We start from the raw sequence: 26,101 nt of genomic DNA on the forward strand, positions 1-26,101 counted from the left end.
GTATTATATATATGATCAATGTATATTGTTTAAAAGTCTACCAATAATAAATTTTTTGTTAGAAAATCTTTGTCATTTAATGGTTCATTGATACAATTTTATTATTTTCATTCCTTATGATGACAATGACAAGCATCAAAACATATCAAAATGTTCCTGCATCATTTCAGATTGACATTTGACAGAAGGTAAGAACCTATAATTAGTTAGCAAATAACAAACAGTAATAGTAATATTATAATTTATTCACACAAGCCCTTCTCCATAAAGGCTGCAGTTTTCTAACCAGAGGTCATAAAATTTGCAAATAGGTAAGACTAGCTATTTCTCCCTTGAAACTTTTAGTGCAAATAAATGTTCTAAAAAATAAATTCTATTGAAAAACAATTTAACACGTTCGTTTCCAAATAGAAGAAATTGTACAAATTCGTTTCAACATAACCCGTTCATGTCCTCAAGAAAAATGAATTAATTTTTAAATAAGGCACTTATAATTTAGGAAGTTTACTTAGAACAAAACTGGCTTAACTAATTAGTCTATGAATAACAAAAAAATATTATGGCAGAGTTCCTATACAGTGTTTTAATCTACTGTCTTTAATTACTGCAGCTTTGCAAGGAAAATATGAACCTGACTGCCAATACAAGAAGTTGTTTTGGTGTGGACGCCTTATCGTATTAATTTCATTTTGATGACCACAACCACAACAAATCCTTACTGATTGTAACAGGACAAACAGGTCGTTAGTTTGTTTGGAAACCCAACGCTGCTTGTAACAGGTCAGTAAACTTTAATCCGGGTTACAACTTTTACTTTTCTCATAACTTGCGTGGGGCCGCAGAGAGGTCGCTGAGAGCGCCTTCTGATTGGCCGGGCTAGATATGACGTCATGATTGTTGAACGCTTCTGTAGCGACGAGCAGAGCTGTCAGAAGATTCGAGAGTCCGGTGGGAGAAACAAGTAAGTCATATTCAGTTTTATCCCTTGTGCCTTTTACTTAATAGTTGTAAAAATAACGCATTATGGTCTATAAATATAACTAAAGTAATTTCACTGATTTGGATTTTAAAAACTATGATAAGGTTTAAAGTTCTTCCGTAAGAAATCACCTGATAAAAAATTATCAAGAAAACATGTTGCGTAAAGAATAAAGTTCAAAAGGGTGAAATAATGTTCCCTATTTCTTTTAATCTGTACAGGTTTTATCTCTAATGTTGTAACACGATTCGGTTTTTCATGCCTTTGTGTTAATTTACTTTTAATTATCTATAATTTTTAAGACACGTATAGTATTGTAGTCAGACTTAAACACGACTGGTCGACTTATCGTATATTCTTATTTGAGATGAGTAAACCTTTTTAATTCGTTTCAGGTTCAAAACGTTACACACTTTATTTTAATATCCATTCAGAGCATAAATAGGTAATCAATAATTTAATTTTAACTGTTCGCTATAAAAAAAATAGCAATGCATAGTTCCTGTGGACAGTCTTCTTACACATCTATTTTATTCTTTAATTTCTTATTATATTTTTCAGGACTAATATAATAAAATAACTACACCAACAGTATTTTGGTGTCTATTTGGACACATTGTAAAGTATAGCCTATTACAGGGGCGCACCCAGAATTTTGGTTTGGGGGGGGCTTCGGCTTCCCAAGTATTAAAATGTACGCCTATAGTTTTCCATTACATGACCTTCAATGACCAGTAATATATAATTAGTTGGCCTATAACATATCGAACTACAATAATGTAAACATTTGGTACATCACTGTATTACATGATCATTAGATAATTGAGTAAGCTAAAACCAACTGTCTGTGGCCTGTTTCATAATCAACTACAAGTTAATCTTATTAGAGAAAAAATTTAAGTTAATAGGCTACTATTACATTAAACCAGCTTTTTAGCTCAATTAAAACCTTATTAAAATTACAAGTTAAAGCTTTATATTGATTTTTATTATGAAATGTCATCCTGGAATAAGTTGGACTGTCATTAATTAGTTTTAAGTTTTCAAGGAAAGAAATAATACATTTAAATTGACAAATGTAAATTTAATGATTACAAAATGAGATGTAAGTTAAAGTTAAAATATTTACAAGACAAAATCTAGACGTCTGGTCGATTTTTTGAGAACAGAAACTACCTCTGTATTGGTCACTTCTATTTCACGGTGAATATTCAAAGCCGCCAGTCCACTCAGTCTGTTAGCACCCATGGTATTCCTTAGATAGGTCTTGAGTTTACGTAATGTTGAGAACGACCTTTCTGCTGTACTCGTAGTTACAGGGATAGTGCACAATATTTTCAACAATATGTGGATGTTAGGAAACATGTCCTTATCACACAAGTTCAACAAATCAATTACATTTCTTGGTGTGTTGGTGTGGGTCTTAAAGCTGTTGTGCCACAACTCAAACTCGGCTTTGAGCAGGGCTTTCGTTGTTCCCACCCACTTTCAATTATGTCATTTTTATAAAAACAACACAGCTGCAGATAATTAAGTTTTTGAGGTTTCTTCCTTTCCACGTGATCCATCGGCTGTAGGCATCAGACACTCAAACCCCTTCAATATGTCTTTATGTTTCATGAATCGGGGATTCCAAAGAACTTATCAAAGATTCAATCCAAGGGATGAAAATAGATCGCCGGTAGTACACTTCAGGCGTAATCTGCTGGTGTGTTGTTTCTATTTTGTTGTCTGCCAACTGTTCGGGGCATGGAGATTTTACATCCAAAGTTGTTGGCCATATGGGTAGCCTCTTCAAACAAGGAGTGAAACTCTTCATCCGCATTTGTTCTTATGGATTTTAGGCTTTCAAGTACAGTTTCAGCATGTGTGATTGCAGAAGATAGTTCCAAATCACTTCCTTGCAGCTTTTTGCTTAGGTTTACAGTGTAACCAAGGAGCTTGTCTGATGCCAAGAGAGAAATGATGAATTCGCCTTGACGTAAAGAGCTGAGTAAAATAAGAGTTCCAGAAGAAGAGTCTCTATCACTCCAGTTTTTTTATTTCCTCCAACGCTACTTCAACTGGTTGAAGAAGCTCCTTCATGACAAAGACGGCATCATGCCTTTGCACCCATCTTGTTGGACAAAGTTGTAGCAGTTTTTTCCTGTTGGTTTCAACATTTATCTCCGATGCAATACACTCTGTTGTAAAACGGCTTGTCTTTTAGGAGTGTTGAAAAAAATTATACACCCTCTCTACTATTCCGAAAACAGTTTCTGATAGGTGCAACTTCAGAAGCGTTTGATAATGCCAAGATTAAGGCTATGAGAAGCGCAATGCACAAATATTGCTGTGGGGTGAGCTTCTTGGATACAGGCTTGGGTCCCATTAAACTTCCCACTCATGGCAGCCGCTCCATCGTACCCCTGGCCCACGTAGGTTATTGACGTCAATGTTACTATCTTCAAGTCCTTTTATTACAGTTTTGCCAAACTCCCTACCGGTTGTGGAGGTTAGTGGCATGAACTTGAGAAATTGCTCACATATTTGGTAATTATTTGATGCATCAGAAATCTACGTATCGTAGACACAACGAAAACTGTTACAATTGTTGAAACATCGGACGTTTCATCTGCGAGAATACTAAAAAACTTAGCCTCTTTAACTTTAGTTGCTATTTTTTTTCAGTTATGATCTGGTTACAAGCATCAATTATTTGGTTTTGGAAGTTCCAACTTATGTACGTAGCATTTTTTCCACATGATTCAAAGTGTTTTTTTAAAATCTTGATCCCCCGCTTCAATTCTGGCTCTAAGCAGTGCTCTAAAGTTACCCTCATTCTCGCAGGTCTACGATTTATATCAAAAACTCGCCATAATCTCTATGGCCCCTAAGAGCAATATTTTGCCTTCCACACAAAATAATAGTGTCTATTATCGGAAGGATTCTTTTCACGTTGTTTTGGGCTTGAAGGTCTTTCCCTTTATCAAGGGATTTGTCGATTGATTTGATTTCACTATCCATTACTCTTTTTAAAGTTAGCTGCGCTTACACAAGAGTCCTTGTGGTACTGTGAGGCTGCATGCTTTTCAAATTTTTCTAATGCTTTTTTCCAGTTAGAAAAACCTTCCTCAACAAGTTGGCCAGTATGTTGAGCGTTACTCTTGCCTACTTCTTTTTTGGAAAAAAAGCATACAATGAACACAGTATGCAGAGTCTTCAATTCCAGAATAAGACAGCCAAGTATATTTATTTAGCCATGAAAACAAAAATTTTTCGTTGTTGAGTCCCGTACGTTCTGTAAGGAAAGTTTAAAACTACTTTGAGGGACCCATCTGTCATTCAACACTTTTAACTTTTCACTGTCTGTCAATTTTTTTGTTTTAAACAAAGCAATGTCTAAGTTATTTTGACTTACATCGGACTGCAGAGTTCTTACGTTAGCTCCGAGACATCCTCCAACACAAACTCAGGCTGTTCAGCACATGTAGGCAGCTCCTTACTTGCCGAAATATTTTTGTGGCATTTCAACGGTTTAAAATAGTTTTTGTATACTAGCTTTTCTTTTATCACCCATAACTTACTAGACTACTGTCCAACCAATTTGTCAGACCTAGACCACAAACACAGCTTGAACTTGACAGCCAGACAACCCATAACACACACTATACTGCAATTCGATAAAACTACGACTGTCAACTGGACAAAAGACAAAATTCACTGCCGGGGCGGGCACGGCGCGTCTGGTGAGAGTTGTGGAAACTAGAGCTGGTTCGCCCATGGCAACGGCACGTAGTCATCGCCATAGAGCAGGATGGAATGGAGGGAGCTACCACAGCAGCGCAGGCAGTTATACTGTGAATACATACGTCTAAATATTTGTTTCACAACTCTTGATTTCTATGATTTAATCTGTGTTACTTTAATAAATAGGTTTAACGTTACCATTCATTATAGTTTTATAAAAGTACGATAAAACATAATATGATGATACATAACGAATGATAGTCACATACCAGTATTTATTAGTCGGATATATCAGGTTCCTTGGGGGGGGCTTAAGCCCCCAAAGCCCCCCCCTGGGTGCGCCACTGGCCTATTATGTAATTTAAAATATTTTTACAGCGAGAACATTATTAATGGAACAAAATACTGTTGGTTTTGATTTAACAAGACAGTAGTTTCTTAGCAAACTACTTATGGTTTTTTAGACATTTATTGAATGCACCTAAAAAGTTACCTTTTTCCCTTTCATATCTTCTTTTTTTGTTCGTTTAAAAAAATTAGCATACGTTTTTTGATAAACTGAAAATAATTGTAGGCTGATTTTATTTTTAAACGTGTAGTAACCATTCATAACATTTACATTGTCATACTTAGGTGTAGATTCACCTACATGTAAATAAAAGATATTTCAACCATATATTTTCTGAACTTGGTTACGTAATGAATTGTATTGGCTCCAAAGTGAATCTAATGGAAGCAGTCATTCTTAAAAACCATCCCTAGCGTAGATGATTTACGCGACGTTAAATTCTTGAATTACAAGCCAGGTAACAACAGTACGAGAAATAACTATTTATAAAATTATATGATCCATAAAATTCATATACTTTCAACAAAGGTTTCTTCATATAATGCCAAATTATGTGTCACTCAAAACATCAAAGAGTTTGAGGTTAACTTTTAAAACATTATTTGACATGCCAATAATATCTTAGTTTCTGATATCGCACATATAATCGAAAACACAACAGGCGAATATATAATAACCGTAACTATTGTGTGGGTTGTGCAATAAAGATTGCTGTACCATACTTACCTTACGTTCAAATCACATACTTGCAGTTCGAAACTCAATCCATTGTGATACTTTATATTAAGAGGAAAATGTGATCGCTATCATCATATAGTACAAACGCGATTGTTATAATAATACGTAGTATAAAATAAACTATTTGAACAGTGGCGTGACTATTAGCGGGGGGAGGGGTGAGGGGGTCAGAATCCCTTCCCCTCCCAAAAGCCCTAAAAATTAAAATGACATTTTTTATTTTTAAAATTTAACTTTTTAGAATACAATGTTTTATTTCGAATTAGGCCTATTCAATTCATTCAGATTGATTCATACCGCCGGTCTGGTGTGTTTTTCAAATAAATTTATTCTCCCCCCCCCCCAAAGCCAAGGGCTAGTTTCGCCACTGGTAGAAATATCAATCTTATCAATCTTGGATAAATATAACTGACATACAAAATGGCCGAGAGGTGGTTGCAATTGTGCACATTGTTTTGGCCAGACTAAATGTTAACATGAGCACTTAAATCATTAAACTATGTAGAATTTCTGTGTTTCTATGTAACAGTAAATCAATATGAATTTCAGTTTGTTCTGTTTATATAGCTCCTCACGCAATTTTACCATTGAGTTTATGTGCCACTCACCCATTGTTCTTCAAAGAAAATATTAGACCCGACTCTTCTTGTAACTCTTTCCAAGATGCTTTACACTTTAATTTTATGAATATAGGTGACATAACCAGGTCGTTCATTTTCGTATTTCCTTTTCAAACAATTCATTTATTACACTTTTTGTCTTCAAGGAAAGTACAAAACACTCATTTCCTTCAAACATTTTAGAAGAGTTACGCCTAAAATATGACGGAACTGTTAATTTCAATAAATAAAAACGCTCATTTCATACTAATTCTCGATGGACTGAGCTTATAATAACACTTTTTAACATTTAGTCCCTACTATTGTAAGAATGGTAGGGTAGGCACCATCAGTAATCGAGCGTAGTCTAAACACCGTAAGCTATCGTGTCGTTATTTATATAAATATCGCCATCCATCCCGCCCAGTAGTGTTGTTATTTCCTTGAGAAGCGAGGCCGAGAGAAGGAAAGGTCCAATTGTAGCCTTTCATTATTGTGATGATGATGATGAAGAAGTTCAAGGTCAATGTAAGCGATGCGTTGGTGATAGTCGCGGCCCAAGATCTAACACTCTACCGTCATTAAAAATGACAAATGTCGATGTATCCGCTGCATTGCCTATAATTATTATTCCGTAATTACAAAATGTGTCACATAAACGGTGTCACACCAAGGACTTAGCCAGCAAGGGGATCGAAGGGGTCAGGACCCCCCCCCATTTTTAAATGGTTTCAATTACTTTTTTCGTAAACGATTATTATTATTTAAATAATTCAGTATTACTGATATGTACTGCTGAAATATCGTTCTCAACACAGATACGGGTCAAGAACTTTTTAAGGAACAAAATGAGGTCTTACTTTCTGTCTACTCTAGGAAAAACCAGTTGTCGTGACCCCCCCCCTCCCCTCCCAAATATTTTCCTGGCTACGTTCTTGTGTGAAACTATAATTTAACTTTACATGCTTCCGCCGTTATCCATGTACAGTAGTATATGTTTACTAAAGTACTTCTGCGTTGTTATTGGCCACTACATCTTAAATGAACCCAAATTCGGAAGTTTAAGCAGGCTGTGACTAATTGTATTCCAAAGAGACGTTGCTATACAGAAGCAAGTTTCAACAGAGTTTAACTTGTGTTACAAAGCAAGTTTTTAAACACGCTGTAGGCTAATTTGTATTCCAAAGCAGTATTAACAATGGTGGTTGTTATAAACGAATATTTGTGAATTATTTTGCTATATTGTACCTGTTAATCGATGTTCTACGAATCAACGTTGTCAGAACCTATAGAGAATTCCAGGGGGATTTCGGGAATAATTTTTAAGCCACTACAGTTACAATTAGTAATAATAGTTTTAATCGACAGTAAGACTTCTGCTGTCGTCCAATTCGGACCCCATCACCAATTGAACATCCTCATACAGTATCTGATTTGTACATTACATCATCAATTTAAAATATATTTTTAAATCTTGCGTTACACGTGTTCTTATCGTGTACTCTTGTAGTGCCCATTACACAGCATCGAAGACACTATAACTTTTTATTTTTATTTACGTCCAACCTCAGAGAGATTCGTGTATTTGTTTTTTGTTGTTTTGGTTTGTTGTTGTTTTTTCTACTTACATCATTTTAGTTCTTTTGGAACTGTAACTACAATCATTAAAAAATAAAATCCTCACCCCCAACTAATCTGTTTTTGTTTCTTTGCTTACGTATCTTGTTACAAAATTATTTCATTCATTTAAATCTATAACTGTAATAACTTTACAATTTTGAACAGTTTATATCTGTTATCATCTGTTATTTTTAACAGTTATCAACCCCATTGTACCAATCATTTTATTTGTTTTTGCTTACTGATGGGCTCTTCTTAAAAAATTAGTTCACCCATTGTGATATGTAACCGCAATAATTTCAACATTTCAAAACATTCCTCAACCCCATTGTATTATGTCCGTGTATTTGTTCTATGCTATTTACTAACTTGTGTTTACTTTGCTACTATCTCTGTGTCGCCGCACGGACAAAGTTTATGTTTACTTTAATATGATGTCATGTCGTTTTTTTTCAACACAATGTAAGATGCGTTTTCTATGATTTCATTCAGTATTTTTGAATCTACCTAAAGAAAGCGTTAGGTTCAAGAGTATCATAGTACAGTACTGCTTATCGTGAAATGATGTTTGGTAGCATACTAGCCAATCACACATATGCTACGTTCTTACTGAAAATATTTTTCAAAACTCTCAAAATCGTACTATTTAAATATTTTTTTACTTGCCGATTTGTTGAGGCCTTTTGTTTCAAGTACCATATCGCTAGAGCCGTATACGTGTTTTATGTAGGTGTAAAATAAAAATAATGTATTTGTAATATTTGCACTTTATAAAATTGTATTAATTGCTTTGATGTAGTCTATCTATGATTATTTAAAACGGTACTCTATTTTTATAACTATATGTAGGCCTACTATTACAAAAACCCCAGTTATTTGTAAGTATTCAACACATTTTTACGTTCAGTATCATCATCTAATTCCGTGTACATTTTTAAATTATGTAATTTAAATTAATATAAAACGTATGTAAACTTAATTCTTTTAGTAGGTACCTCAAAGAGAATAAATAAATTTCCGGGCACGAGGTGCTCCCATATTAAATTTAGTTCTATCTCTTTTATGTAAGTGGTTCTTGTTCGAATCCCTAGAAAACGATAGTTTTTCTAGGTGTGGTCTGATAAAAGTTTAAGTGTTATTGTTGTCAATAATCAATTAGCAAGAGCGTCACCATCCATTTCAATAAAGGTTACCATTGCTTTATCGCCTTGAGTTGTCAGTAGAAGCATGGATAAAGTATGTGTACAGTACGCGCGCTGAAGGTTCGGCTCCGAGTCAACCGAGCGGACTACGGCGGGGGACGGGTGGATTGCCCGATATAACAACTGTTCTGCAGACATCCGCCAATGTTTGACCCGCTGCAGTCTGAATATTTATTGTCCCTGTTCTCAGGATTCTTTATACATCAGTGTTTCGTATTCATTCATCTGTCATAAAATTAGTGTATAAACAATACACCCCAAAACATTTTCTATTCGAATATAATACAATGAAATTTAACATAATTTCATTAAAGTTTAAACTTTTAGTTTATCACAGATCACCACTATGGCCTAAAGTGTTTTTTTTTTTTTTTTTTTCAGAAATAAACTATTGCAAAGTGATTCAATGTTAAACTTTCAAATGGTATTGCCGTGTTGCATTTACGTGAATAGGCCATAAACTGTAGGGCAGCGGTGTCGGTGATACATTCCACTTCAGACTAACTATGTATCTGAAAAAAGTTAAATCTAAAATTAACTTCAGTTCATTCAGAAAAACTTTCCCGCTTCAGTTCATTCAGAAGTTTCCTGACCAAATGATAAAAAAAATCCTCACACACAAACTTTTTTGTATCACAATTTTGGCTCAGTTAATTTTAAAATATATTTTATTGAAGAAAAGTAATAAAACATTGAAACTTAATACATCCATTAGCATTGGCATAAACAGGAAAATAGATCTGCGAAATTTCAGAATTTTATTTGTACAGGAAGTTGGTCTAACCGTAAGTTGATTGTCGAGCGAGAATTAAACATTGCCGTCCGTGACGGATCATTGGACAGTCAATGTTTTTATTTGGTTAGTAGGGCAACGACAGGGCCGAACCTTCAGCGCGCGTACTGTACTAGGCTTAGATGTGGTAATAGAAAATTTATTGCAACAAAAAAGCGTACCGCTGTTATTGCGTCTCTAACTAATCATACTGTAATGTAGAATAATATAACAGCTTTTTATGTTAATTAATCCGATAGTTTTTGGCAATTCACTGTTTGTTGGAGATATAGTTCAGAAAAAAGGGCAGAAAATTATTGCTAACATTTTGATCAGGTATAATATATATGTTTTGTTTGTTTATTTACAAAACAAATCCATCAAATTATCCAGAGATGGCTATAATAATAAATGTATTGTTTCTGACAATTTAGAGTCAATAGTAGTAAGGATGAAGGTTAACCATGTATACACTTATACGCCCGATAGTAAGAATGCTAACAAGACCGGCCGCGCTCTGGCCCCCAGCCAACTGCGAAGTCCTGACAAATCCAAGGTCGTTTCAGTGACAGGCAACACAGCCTTCGTCCTCTGAATCACTCCAAACAAAAACTCACAACACAATGCAGATTCAGCAAATCGAGATTACATTGTTTATGCCGTATTCAAACCACACAAAACACTTTTAAATCAATTTTACAGCCCATTTCAAATAAAATAAAAATTATAGTTAACGTTTATTAGTTACTTTAGAGAGGTCCGCAAAACTCACAAAATCTCTTTACATATTTTTTTCTATTAGTTTATCTACACTTATGTTTACAGTTTTAATAGTCTATTAATTAGTTATATCTGTCAGTTAAGATAAACAGGAGAATGTTTTCTCGAATGTATGTATATATGTAATAATGAATATTTATATTTAATAACCAATAGCTTACAGGACCACGTCTCTTGTAAAAGTTTCCTCAAGAAAAGTTTTTTTATGTTTTAAATAAAATAACTGAAGTTACTTCTTTACCCAAAACTTAAAATGAACTAAAAATTTAACTCCATTATTAAATTCAAACACAATTTAAATTTATAATTTAATTCAAAATAAAATATACTTTTTCCCAATTATAAACGAGGCTACGAGTATATATAAATCTGAATTAAAACTTCCCTAAAAACTTCTTCGCAAATATTCTAAAATATCATTGTATATATTTTCTCTCATAATTATTTATTAATTACATTTTAATTTGCCTATGTATCAAATTCCACTGGTACCATAGTGTTATTTAGTTTACGTACTTTGTTTCCTATGGTATTTTAAATTTCAATAAATCACCTCAAATAGTAAATTCTTCTGTTAATACGACGCCAAAGCCGTGTTTCAATTTAACATCTCTAGATTAAAGATAGCCCTCCACAGTAAGACTAGAATATCCTAAGATAATCATTGTGATAGCAATGTTTTGACTCTGTGTAATCGAGAAACAAGATAGTAATGAAATATTAAACTTATAATCCAACCATATTTCTATATTTTAGATTTGCAATCATTTCTCATCTGTTCAACATTTACCTTGAATTTCAAGAACACCTTTGCTTATTGCGAGGTAATGGTTCAACAACAAAGAAACAATGATGTTGCGTACAGATTAAAACGAACAGCAATGAAGATAAAGAAACAGGAAGTTGATGGCCTTGAATGATTGTCCGATCCTGAGTTGCTCGCAAGAATCAATTAAATGACTTTCAAAACCTCGCTGTTCTTATTATATACGTTTACATAATGAAAATTAGAAATTTCAAAACCATCTTTTTATGTACAATTATGGAGTAGGCATGTTGTAGGCGAAATAACATACTTTACGTTTCGTGTATAGAGAATGATAAAAAGTTAGAGGGATCAAACATAGTTAACTAGTGCTAGTGATGGAAAGATACAGGGCATTTAAAACTTTACGAGCTAGACTTTTAACCATGGAAGGTACTTTGTTACTGATGATAGAAGATTTGAAATATAATAGGATTTTAGATATTTCCCATCGCATTACAAATATAGAACACTGCGTTTAATGAAATGGAATCCAACCTCTTCTTCGGATATCTAAACATTTTAAAGACATTAAGTTAAACAAACAACATAAGTTAAAGACTAAAATGTGACGATGGACTTTCCAGAGTATAATTTGACAACATATCAAGTTTTACTTAATATATGCTTGTAATTCCAGACTGGTTGAAATGAATTCAAATCATGTAAATATACAGAACCAAGAGCTGTACACAACACAGCTCTCAAGCACCAGGGTAGGTGAAAATTGGAGAATAATTCAATACTGTACTTTGGAATTGGGGAGTGTCCTCTGAAAGAAGAGAACAAGAAGATCTATAATCACATGTGCCTTTGGAATAGGAGGAATAGGGTCAGTAAATGAATTCACCACTGATTCCCACTGTGGACAAATCTAGTTTCATGTAATTAAATTACATCCAGCCTTGAAATGGGTCAACGTAGTAAATCTATTTAAGTCCGTACTAGAAAAGGTGTGGTACAAGTTTTTCATTTACAAAATAATTAAAGTTAAAAAAAACACAAGGATAACCTTAATTATTATGACGATAATATATTTATGTCCAACATTAGTTACAAAAACTGCATTCTTAGAGCAAAGTAACTGTGAGGATAGAGCACAATTACAGGATAAGTTTATTGGACATTGAAGTTTACTTTTTAGAGAAACTCAGCCTTAAAACAGGGTTTATCAATGACAAAACTTTACTAACGATATGTATGTGAGTCAAATACAAAATTTGTCTTCTAAAGGGTGGTCCAACCAAAATGCACGAAGTAAATTGTAAATAAAACAAAGAGTTTTCAGAGAATTATCTTAATATATTTTATTATGATATAAGGATCTATGACAATTATGTGTGAAACAAAATATCGGCCAAATGTTCGCCCCGGCTTCGGTGGCATATTTCTATCCGATTCTCCATATTTTGAATGACTCTGAGACATAATTGAGACTCAATGTCGTTTTATGCTGAATTATCTCATCCTTTAGCTCTTGAATTGTTCTTGGCTTATTGACGTACACTTTGTCTTTTAAATATCCCCAAAGAAAGAAGTCCAACGGTGTCAAATCACATGATCGTGGCGGCCAATTAACATCGCCACGACGTGAGATAACACGGCCATTAAATTTCTCGCGCAAAAGAGCCATTGTTTCGTTGGATGTCTGGCAAGTGGCACCATCCTGTTGGAACCACATATCGTTCAGGTCCCTATCCTCAATTTCTGGCCACAAGAAGTCCGTTATCATCTCACGATAGCGAGCACCATTCACGGTAACTGCTTGGCCGACCTCATTTTCGAAGAAGTACGGCCCGATGACGCCGCCAGCCCATAAACCGCACCTAACAGTCACTCTTTCTGGATACATCGGCTTTTCAACAATCACTCGTGGATTCTCATTTGCCCAAATGCGGCAGTTCTGCTAGTTTATGAATCCACTGAGGTGAAAGTGTGCCTCGTCGCTGAAGATAATTTTCTTTGAAAAATCACCATTGACTTCTGTGTGTTCAACCAACCATTCGGCATATTGACGACGCTTGAAATGGTCAGTAGGCTTCAGACCTTGAGTTAATTGAACCTTGTAAGCGTGTAAATTCAAATCTTTATGCAATATTCGCATCAGTGATGTTCGTGAGATGTTCAATTGTTGCGTACGACGACGAGTCGAGGTTGACGGCTCTTCTGCCACACTATCGCGAACAACACCAATGTTTTCCGCAGAACGGACTGGGCGAGCACGCACAGGTGTTTTCAAATTTCCCACAGATCCGGTTTGCTGAAATTTGCGCACAATTCTCCCGATTGTGGACACATTTGGTCGATTATGGTGACCAAAAAAAATCACGATATGTATTTTGATTTGAACGTCCATTTTCGTAAAATGCTTCAACAATCTTAACGCGCTGCTCAATGGTATATCTCTCCATGGTTGAATTTGTCGAACACTGAAACAAAAAAATGTTAAATTAAGTTGGGCAAAATACTTGACGTTAAGGTGTGACTAACAATTATCATCGTGCATTATGGATGGACCATCCTATATTTTCCAGACGAGAACAAGCTTTTAGTGTCAAATAACACACATGTCGTAGTCCAACTATCACTAGTGAATGATGCAGTTGTGATAGTTGAATGGAATTCTGTAAGATCCTAGAGTACGAAATAGTAGTTTAGGTACCACAGGAATATTTCTCTACAATAAAAAAATAAACCCAGTTAGATTGTGTGTAATGGTGTTTGCAGTGCATTTTTAAGACAGTGCCAGTAACACTCTGTCCTTAGTTACACCCACACACGTTTCTAACTTTTAAAAAGGATCTGAGAGCAAAATCGCCGTTTTGTTGTGTGCATTTCTAATGGAATATTGTTGTTTTGGAATATTGTTGTTTTGAACGGGTTTCAAATTAAAGGACAGCCAAAGGTCAGGAATGAGATAATACATTTGGCAAGAGGTCAACACTACATTTTGTTGAACACAGCTAAAACCAGCTGTTACACACAAATAAAAAAATACTATATTGTTATTATAAAATATCGTTATTATAAAATTATAAAATATATTGTTATTATATATTATAAATATCGTACCTTCATTTGTACAAACCCTAGAAAAACATACATATTTTAATACAGAAGTATTTCTCACCCTTTTACATTACACAATTACTTAGCTAAAAATACTTATGCCCATGGCCACTCTTAACATCTTTTAACAGCTAGTATTGTCCAGGCCTGATTTAAGGTATTGTGTATGGCATTGACGTTTTCCTCAGAATATTGTACATGTAGAACTATTTTTAGTTTATTATGTACTTTGTGTTTTATTATTGCATACAAATTAAGTGTAAGAAAGGACTATGTGGCCAAAATTTTGCCTCTTAAAATAAAGCATGTTTCGCCTATTTTAAATTGTAATTCGTATGTGGCCAACGCCATAGGCATGTTATATGCCTAGTTATTTGCATGACTCCACAAATACACACGGACAGATGAATAATTTTAATTTCTTTTAAATCCCTTTTTTACTCGAGTAGTCTCTAAACATACATCTTATAAAAATAAAACTCCTTTTTATCTTATATTTACAATATTTTCTCCTATTAGTATTATCATTCATGTTTTTTACATTATCACTAGTAAATTAAACAAGTTGTAACTTAATTGTTCTCTACAACTTGGGAACAAACTAGTTCTGATATTAAATCAGAGATATCCCACGTGCTGAGAAGTTCATACATTGCAGAAGGGCAAAGATTGTGAAAAAGGTTATCTCCTTAACCTTGACTGTATTATTTGAACTTCTCTATTTCATTAAAGTAAAAGATTCATTGATTATTTCAAATGACCATTAGCAGTATATAAAGATGCCACATAACCATTTAGTGTATGGATCATCATTCATCGAAGATTAACAAGAAAAGAATGGATCTTCAGAATTACAATTACAACTTTGAATTATTGTATTCAAAAAAACCCCATAAACTGTACAATCTCTACTACTTTCAATTTCTCTTCCAGATTTATTTTGATCAAATAGGTGTCTTTTAACACTGTATCCATTTCTTCAAATCAATTTTTTATAATAAATAAAAATCTATTTTTGAAGGAGAGAGTTGTACAGAAGTGAATCCATTCCATTTTAAGCATTTCATTATGAAATTTAATACAGAAAAGAAACATAATAGTGAAAATAACAGTTTACTGTGTTTATAGAGATTACAAATTAAAACCGTTGTCTCGAGATATTTATACATTATACACTCATGCACAATCTCACAAAAATTCCATAAGTCAACAATATTCATATCAAAGTTTTAATTGCAGTTTAATTAAATTTTACATATGTTTTAACAATAATCTTTACAGATATATTTTGATCATTTATATTACATGTTGTTGACTATTTTATAAATTCTGTATAGCAATGAAAATACAGTGTAACTTTCGGTTTAACTGGAAAATAGGATAATTTAAAAGTTTGTTATATAATGAGATTCTAAACTAATTTGAGCTATCACTAAAATTATCTGCTGCACTAACTAATTGTGTGGTAAAATTACAAAATTATTGGCAGCATATTAGCTACTTACTCTTTTCTGCACTGCTTACTTGTTTCAAATGTTTCAAATTCCAGGTATAGCACACAAATTCATCAGCTGTTTTGTGTTTACAATAGTTTTATAAAATATCAAAATATTATAAACATCAGTCAGAAACCAGAGTAAAATTTCTTGTTTTCTTCAATGTTGTGAACCTAAATTTACAGTGCATGGTTATTTTGATTCGTTAAAGAGGTAATATAGAGGTTTTTAATAGTATTTATTATGATAAGTTTGTTTATTTGTCTGTAACATTAGGTTATGTTTTGTTTTAAATGAGTGGAAAAGTAAATGCTGAAGTTAGCGTTCTGTACTTCAATGTAGCTCACTGATATACGTATGAGAACAGAATGTAAGAACTGCAGTGAGAATTGTGTTATATTGGTAAATACGTAACAATGGAGGTGAAGATGCTCTTTGTTGTGCATAACCAAATTAAATAGAAAACAAAACTTAAAATATGACTGCAAAAATTAGGCCTACTGAGTGAAAATTAACATTATATTGAAAATTATTTTATTAGTTTTACGTTTTAGATTCAACAGTGGTAAAAATAAAGAAAATTCCATGTCATTGTGATGATCGGTTTTTGTATTCTGCCTCCCAAAAGGAAGCGATGTCAGCGAGAAGACCACTCTGTCCCTATCTACTATTTGTTAATAGTATGCTATTAGTACTAAATTTAAAGATAACCTTTACAAGCGCTCACGCGATCTGGAGCTTGAATTTAGGTACTATCTCAAGGGATGTTTTCATTTTTTTCGTCAAAGTTGCAGGTTGATGTCGAAGATCTAATGGCCAGAGGCATTTCCGATCGGTACTTTTCCGACCTCAGATCACATGATTGATCGTCCGTCAGATCACGTTGGACGATCTGGCACATGATGTGAGGACGGGAAAGTACCAATCGGATATTCCCCTGGCCGTGCTAAAATGTTCTTTTTTATTTCTTTTCTTAATTTGTCTAGCTTCTTTTACAATATTCTTTAGTTGAAAACCCAAGATACCTAGAGTGAAATGTGACTAATAGACCATGAAGAAACAAGATTAAGAAGTAAATTCGTTCAGCCATGATCATTACCCATTTTCAACTTAAGCGGTGAACCTAGAGCAAAATCAGAAAATTGTTGGTGGTCCAAAAGTGAAAATGAATGCGAAAAAATTAGATGAATCAGAAATTAGAAAATGAGGATTATAATTGTTTACCCTTACAGACTGAAACAAGTCCATAACTGGCCGTGTAACTAAGTCTGTAAAATTCCAATTTGTGGTCAAAATAATGTTTTTTAAGCGTGGGAGAGGGTTTCTACTATCAGCACTAGACTCAATAAGCTCAGATTTACTTGGGTTCCAGGAAACAGTAGTAACTATGATTGGGTTTTCTGCTTAACTCTGACCATGATTTTCACTAATTGGAATTACAGACTGATTTTTTTATTATTCCAGTACAGACATAGAAAATATAGTTTACCCATGCAATTCAACTGTGAAAATAAATATAAATTGAAAAGTTGGTTACCTACGTAATGAGATTTGTTTAATTATAGAACTTTGGCAACATGTCAACATGGCATTTACAAAAATGACCTCAACTCTTATATTATGAGCGAGTCTCATGACTAAGCAATGGCACAGTCAGGATGATATATCTAAATGAATGCATGCTAAGTAAAGGGTTAAAACTCTTGTAGCAGTATATACTCATGTGAATTTAAGTTTTGTATATAAGAAGACCAATAATGTTGTAATGCTGTACGAACATTTTAACAGTTATGACATTTTTGTTTACTATTATTGTACCGAGTTGTTTTTTCTTCTTTTTTAGAAGCAGCATGGAGCCTCTAGGCACTCTGCTGAGCCTAGCAGTGGTGTGCGTAGGGTTGGCGGCCGGAGCTGGCAAAGTTCAGAGAATACCCAGCAGAGCTTGCTTGCGCCAAGGGTACTCGGACACTATCTATGACTACAACGGCACAGACTTCTGGGGTGCTCGAGACATTTCCCTCTCAGAGTACCGGGGCAAGGTGAGACTTTTTATTTTGTAACAGGCAAACAGAATGCGCAAGTCGGTTATTTTCAAATGTGTGTAATATCTTTTAAAATGTCATTGAATTGAGAGTGTCGCATTCAAGAGGTACGGATGATAATCCAGATTTTTCTTCTCAGACAGACGACCAGAGAGTAAGCGTAACAGTCTCACAGAAATCTTAAAACATAAGTTTCTTGTAAACAATGTTGTAACCCATTCACCAAGACCTTTCTATTTTATAAACCTGGAGCAAATGCAGACAGATGAGTATTAAGATCCAAGTTAATGCAATGATTTCAAATCCAAGCATACTGACTAAACAACATAAGTGGTCAAACCTCGATTGATATTTTTTTATTATCCCAAACATTTTATAGGCTAATAAGTATTTGGTATTTAACTGAAGGACTGCTGAATTGGAAGGAAGGTGATGGCTGGAGTAGGAATTAATTGAGTTTTACATGACGATACATGGATTTTTATTTCTTTGTACGTTTGGATGAGATTTTGTGAATGAACGGCTAAATTGTAACTTGACTAGACAGCGGCCAACATTTTAGTATAATGTGTACTGGTTATAAAGAAATGGATTGATTGAGTCTGAAGCTGGACTACAAAAGTGGTCCTAAAGATTTTAAATGTGACAGTGTCGAAAGTAGTCTATGCTTTATTGGATTGTATGCCACTGTAGTATCCCGAAAGGAAATGCTGTTTAAATATTATTCTGGTGAATTTGTTTTCAAAAACAATGCCGATGGTATAAATTCGTGTTTAATAAAAAAAAAAAAATGGATATCCAAGGACAATAACTAATTTTAGTATGAGTGTAGCTAATAAAATATACGTTTTAACATGACAATACTAGGGAACGTCCAAACAAACTTTTTCTCAAGGGATGAATAAGTTGTTTTATTTATACTAACATTAAATGTAATGAAACTGGATCAAAGTATTCCTGTCAATATTTAGAGATGAATTTAAGAGGCTTAACATTGTAGTCTTGACAAGCCTTTAATAAAGACATGTAAAAGTGATATATGTTGCGTAGTAGGATTTAAATTGTCCATGCATATAATACAGGGTTTGAATGCAGTGCCATTTTCATCACATAATCATGGAGATATGAAATTAAACCAATAAAAGTTATATAAGGTTATGGACAGATAACAATGATATCAAAGTTATCTTTGATTTTTTTTGACATCTCTGTCAACGTCTCCCTTAATTAACCACGGTTAATGTCTATTTTGAAAACATCTGACTTATGGAAATTTACCACTGCTACGTGTTAAAAAAAAACAGAATACACGTATTCAGTACTGGTATGATTCATCAGGACATTTTATTTCTTTAAGTGCAAAATCATAAAACGCAAATTATAATTTATAATGAAACAGTAAACTGATAATCTGATTTTAAAACGAAATACGAGTACCTTGAGCAAAAGAACATAAAAGAATAACCGCTCTCGTGCTGTCTGCGTTCATAAAAGTATGAGAATACATCTGTTATTGCGCTTGCACGAAGACTGACTGAAAAGGCCGGAATGATCTAGGGTCGGGCAGGCCGGCCAGTGATCGGAAGAGGCCGGTCGTAGTGATCGGAAGAGGCCAGTCGCAGTAGGCGCGCCGTGTTTTGCAGTCATATGTGGGTACCACACGCCATAGAGAATCGATGTTATATAATTCATTTCTCTATTCTCTATCTACACATTTGCTGCTCCTAGTTCAACATTCCGAACTCACAATAAATTGCTATAACATTCCAATTTTAATCCGTTTCTCATTTGCTTATATAGTCCAACCTGACTTTAGTAATAAGTTAATTTTGTTTGCCGTGTAAATTTCTTAAGTTTCCTTTATATTAGTATGTCTTACATTGTAGTTTATAGATAAAACTGCAATACCGTATTAAAGAAACATATTTTCATAAGCATGTTTGTAAACCAATCCAAGAACTGTAGTCTACCTCACTATTTTGTCCACAGGTAGTGTTAATCGCCAATGTGGCGACCTACTGAGCCTTCACCAACCATTATTTGGGTTTGAATGCACTACAAACCAAATATAATAATGACCTCGTAGTACTCGGATTCCCCTGCAACCAATTTGGACTGGTGAGTTTTTTGTGATTTTTAGTTCTTTAATGTAGCTTATTTATAAGTAGGCAATATGCCATTATCTACAGCGATTGTACAAACTTCAGATTTTACACAGATTAAAAACAAATGGCATCATCCTATGCGTAAGAAGTAAGCTTAAGTAATACGAATTTAATTGGCTTACATCAATAGAAGGTGACCTTTCTTTAAGCTGCTCTGCTCAAGGTAGTCTAGTCAGGTGATTTATTTCACCTCATGGCAGAACGTCTTGCGAATGTTGTTTTTCTTTCTCTGCAAACGAGCTATTCAACTGAAGAACTTTCAGACCACTGGCATTCCAATACGTACTGATTACGTGAACAGGATTTAGCATTTGATGGTACTTATATACCCTAAAGTCGAGATCTTCATACATAATTGTATATTAATTAATAAGTTATTAGATACAGGAATGTGTCGGCAGATGGCAACCAGAATACCTCAAGAGACTGGTTTGTACTGATAGAGGAAATGCCATACGGACCATGTGGTGGTGTGTCAACAAACAGTTCATTTGCTTCATTGCAACTGATAGATATAACCCGTGTTTAGTATATAGAACATAATTACGTTTTAAAATAATGTTGGACAGAATTCAATTTTAACAAGTAAATCATTAATATATTATACATTTCTTTCTATATATCCAAACACTCTGATTATGTTTATACAAATTAGTTTGTGATAATTTGCCGAAACATTTCTTGGTTAATGAATACATTGATTGCAGAATAATAAATTGGTTGTTTACTACATCGTTTTGTATATACTGTATGACTGGGCTATCAATTCAAATAACACCAAAGGGAAAATTTCTATTTAAATACGTTGCAAAATTGTTATTACGATTTTAGGACTTAGTAAAATGTGGTCCAGTCTCTAGCATTGTAGGTTAGAATGAAATTAAGCGCTATGTTAATTGTAACATTGTCTTAGAAAAAAAGATGATTTTATTCGTCGCTTTGGCCGCAATGTCGTAATTCGACTTCACCTTGTATTGCTACTGTAGATTTATATTTTACAAACACAGAATAAGCAACACAACGTGCCACATAACATACATGTCGAATGTGGCAGTGATCATGGTGGTGGTTGAGTTGAGGGAAGATAACTGAATTTAAATATCGCACTGCCAACCGTACCGTACTTTATCTGGACACTACTGTAATCTAACCTAACCACACGTATAGGTTAGGATAAAAGAATAGAGTAATGATCGCCTGAACGGTCACCCATGGCTTGAGTTCTGCAGAAACAGATCACGGATGTTGTTCTTCTAACTATAAATACAAATAAACAGTCAGCCGTTTGTTAATTGGGACAACAACATTGGGCTGAAAGTCTGCACATTCCTTTACCCTTTCATCTACTGTGATAATGTTCTAGAAATATCAATGGAAACAACAGTTGGGAAAGTGTTATCTTGCTGGAATTTACGAAAATCAACAATTTTCAGTGAAAAGAATTTGATATATACCGGTATTAAGAATAAACACCGCAAGAAATTTTATGCTATACGGTTCACAAACTTTTGAGATAAAGTTTGTGTGGATACCAGTGGTAGCTTGAGTGCAGGAATATTTCTTACTCTGTGACTTAGGAGGCATCTGGAAAAAACTGTTGGGAATGCGATGAATCATTAATCTTAATATTATAACAAAATCAAAGCTGACTTATCGGAAATATGTACGTCTTTAGACTGAGGATGTTATTCATTAATAATTGGCTGAAGGTATCCTCTATTGACCTCAAAGTATCAGCTGAGATAATATTTTTAACTAAAAGAAAGTTATTTAATCACAATCTGTTATATAAGTCAATATTTTTATTTAATGTTGAAACCCGTGGTTTTATGTTATGCAAATTGTTTGTTTACCACAGTCTTTTTACCTTACTGACAGTATTTATCTTATAGGACAATGTATGAAAGTGCAATAAAAACAACTGACCCTTTGTAACGAAACTATAAACAGAAGTCAGCGGAACGTTTAAATAGGACAAGACGTATAATATTGATTAATTTGAAATAGATGTAATATGACAGATGATGGAAACTAGGATAACCCCTTTTTTTGTAGTAATAGGCAGGGCACTACAACGTAAGAGTGTGTGATAATCAAATTTTGGAACTGACTTTTATTTCGAATTTTCCACTCAATATTTTTCATTCCGTACTTTATACATGAACGTAGCTATCGAGGGGGTTCAGACCACCCCCCAAATTTTCAGTTTTCTTCAATTACTTTTTTATCAAACGATTATTATTATTTAAATAATTCACTATTGCAGAAATGTACAGATGAAAGATCGTTCTCAACTCAAAAACTGTGTAAGGAACAAAATGGGGAATGAGCACTTGCCTTACTTGACCCCCCGAAATTTTTTTTCTGGCTATATTCTTAAATGTATACACAAGTATAATAGAGCTGCATATAACCTACATATTCGTGGCTTTGTGAAGTTCGTCTGAAGTAACCAAATTAACGAACTTAGTGAACGAAATGTTTGAGTAGACTGTAATTTTTATTGCTGAATTATAAAATTGTAAATAATATTATTCAACAATTAAAACCAAAATACATACTTGGTTTTGGCTAGAGGGTTCATTTGGCATTTCAAGTTTCATGTGTTTCTGTCATGTTTTACAAAAGCACTATTAGAAATTTAAAATTATTAAGACAGTTGAATAAAATAAAACAAACTATAAAAATGGTCTGAATTCTCTAACATAAAATGCAAATATAAAAAATAATACATTTTTATAATAAAACTATTTAAAGTTTTGTTTGATTTTACTAAATATATTTATGAACAATAAGGAGCTTGTTTAAGAAATTATATTAATAAACTGTTCTTTAAGTGTAAAATTACACTTAAAGAACATAAATAATTATGAATAAATAATGCTTTTTTGATAATATTTTTAGCAAATTATTGCACTTTGGCACCTTTATTAATTAAAACCATCCAAGGTCTGATCCAAAAATAGTAGGGAACAAATGGCCAAAATGTGCAATCTTTGTATTTGTTTTACTCGAACAAAAAAAAAGAGAGTTTACTTAAATTTGAATAAGGATTTCAACATTCCGAATTAAAATATGTCTCTACCAAATGTTTCTAGAATGTATTTCAGATACTTCTGAATCAAACAATATATGCTCCTCAAAAATCATATTTACTTTCATTAAAGCAATGTTCAAATTACAAAGTTGCTTTTTAGTTTATGGAAATTTTTATTTAGTTTGAGGGAAATGTGTGTGAAATAGTTTTTTAAACTCCATGTTTGCACCTCATGGATCAACATCCTGACACATGTATTATGATTTTTATATTCTTAATAATAAAAATACTATTGTAAATGTATTTTTTGTACAGTTATAGTGATGTTTCATAGAATTGTGTTTGTGATATAATAACTAACCATTTTTGCAAATAATATGTGAAAAAGTTCTTTCCAGCGATTTCTAAATTTACTTTGACAACATAACAGCACTATTAGCATCATACTATACTGATAATTATCCCTTTAACTATTTTACAGCAAGAACCTGGTGCCAACTCCACTGAGATCATGAATGGAATCAACTATGTCCGCCCAGGCAATGGATTCCAACCCAACTTCCAGCTTTTTACCAAAATCGACGTTAATGGGGAAAAAGAACATCCACTTTACACATATTTGAAGGTAAGGATGTGAATTGACTTTGAAATATGTACAATTGTTTGTGATTATATCAAGGGCTAACTTCAGTTATATATCCCCCTACATCAATTTTATTTATTAACAACTAGGTTATCATTTCCATTTGGTAACAGCTGAGTTTAAATAATTGACTTTTTAATCAATAATTACATTATCAAATTTGAAACCATTAAATTCTCAGTAGTCATATTTTTGTACTTTATTCTTAAATATTTAAGACATAACCTGAAATTTAATTTAACATCACTAATACAAATTATAATTATAATATTTTGGTGTATAGGCCTCAATATATATTTTAATGTTTTGAAGGATATTGAATTTTGAAATATGAATCCTAAAATATGGATTAGGAAAGTGGATGATTTAATTGTGTACTCTATGATTGTGCTGTCATCAATTTATTCTTTAGAATTACAAGATCACATTATGCTGAGTGCTGCAAAATGTTAAAAAAATAATTAAATCCCATTATTGTGGTAAAGCTTTTTCAACAAAGGTACCTCTTCTAATTTTAGAACTTTCACACTATAGGATTTCAATGTAACATAAAGCAATGGAAAATTAGTTAGTGTATTTTGTTTTGTGTTTTAATTCTTTTTAAATTCAAATTACAAATTGTTAGATTTTATTTGTACCAAAGATGTAACTAGGACTTGGCTTTGGGGGGATGAATCTGATTGAAGATCTACCCACCAGGGTATGGAATAAATAAAAATTTAAATAAATTAAACAAACCTAATTCAATATAAAATATGTAACTACTGTATTTTAAAGAAGTTGGATACTTTATTTCTGTATATAATTTTAAAAATGCCTTTTGGGAGGGTGTATAGAAATTTGGCGCTATTCAATGTATACACATGTACATAAAAAAGAATAAAGAGTTTTGAATTGTATTGAATTATAAAAACTTTTGATTATATCATTTACATCAAAGCTAAAACCAAGTTTGTGTTGCAGCTTCACTGTCCTACGACGAGAGACGGCTTTGCAAGCAAGGAGAGCCTCTTCTACGAGCCTGTCAAGAATTGGGATGTTCGTTGGAACTGGGAGAAATTTCTCATTGACCGTACTGGCCGCCCTCTCATCCGCTACGACGCTAGCACACATCCCGATGCTATCATCAACGACATAGAAAAACTCATTACCTCCTAATTTCTGGCAATCATTGAATTAATTCAGTTGCATATCTTTATCTGATATTTGGTGAAAATATTTTAAAATAGGACATGCAATAAAAAAATTATTGCTAAAAATATTAAAGGAGGAAATACAAAAAGGTCTCCAGTTTTTTTAAAGTCAAAACTGTTTTAGAACATTTGTTTTAAAACATGACTGTTTTAGAAGTCAAACACTAAAAACAGTCATGACACTACAATAGACCCCGGTGTAATTCTTCATGATTTTAAAGTCTTTAACATTATTTCTTTTATATAATAGTCATTATATACTTTGAAAAAGTACATTATATATAGTTGAAAAACTAAACAAATATTTTTATAAAGCGGATTACAATTTTTATAGGTTAAGTATTATAACTCAATTTTCATGGTGTATATTCAAAAATTTCTATTTTATTATATCCTTAAATTAACATACATTGAACTTATGGTTTATAATTAAAATTATACTGACTTTTAATTTAACTTTAACTTTGTGAAAAGCTTTGCTAAAATTGTTTAAAATATAAATTTGTTATTCCCATTTTTGTTGTGTGTATATTGCATGTTATTTTTAGATTGTTATGATATGTATGTTTAATAACTAGTTTAATATGCCTCGTGAATTAGAGGGAAGTATGTTTGTATGGTTAGGATAGAACCCTGGGGAATTCCAAATCTCAAAACCTCTTTAATTATGATGGACTTGCCAGAAACCGCGAGGGGGGCAAGTTTTGATGTTTGCTCAGCGACTTTGGAATTCTTTAGTGCATTCAAATTTCAAAGTTGCTGTGCAGTCAGAGAGTTTTTGTGTTTGGGATTTTTTAGGGAAGAATGCTTGGTAAAGAATTTGGGTTTGAAACGAGTGCAATTGTTTGTAACAGTGGTCTAAATAAATTTGTACAAAATATTA

General features: G+C 33.2%; 1 protein-coding gene across 1 annotated transcript; it reads left to right on the forward strand.

Annotated features, from left to right (window-relative positions):
• The first annotated feature begins 812 nt into the window (after positions 1–812).
• On the forward strand, positions 813–26,101 carry LOC124365921 (glutathione peroxidase-like). The gene is given in 5 exon segments (XM_046822046.1): positions 813–961; positions 17,982–18,177; positions 20,170–20,298; positions 23,864–24,007; positions 24,989–26,101. Coding segments are annotated over 5 exon segments (735 nt in total). The 5' UTR covers positions 813–890; the 3' UTR covers positions 25,184–26,101.

This window comes from Homalodisca vitripennis, chromosome 7, assembly GCF_021130785.1.
Source record: "Homalodisca vitripennis isolate AUS2020 chromosome 7, UT_GWSS_2.1, whole genome shotgun sequence".
Classification (NCBI taxonomy): Eukaryota; Metazoa; Arthropoda; class Insecta; order Hemiptera; family Cicadellidae; genus Homalodisca; species Homalodisca vitripennis.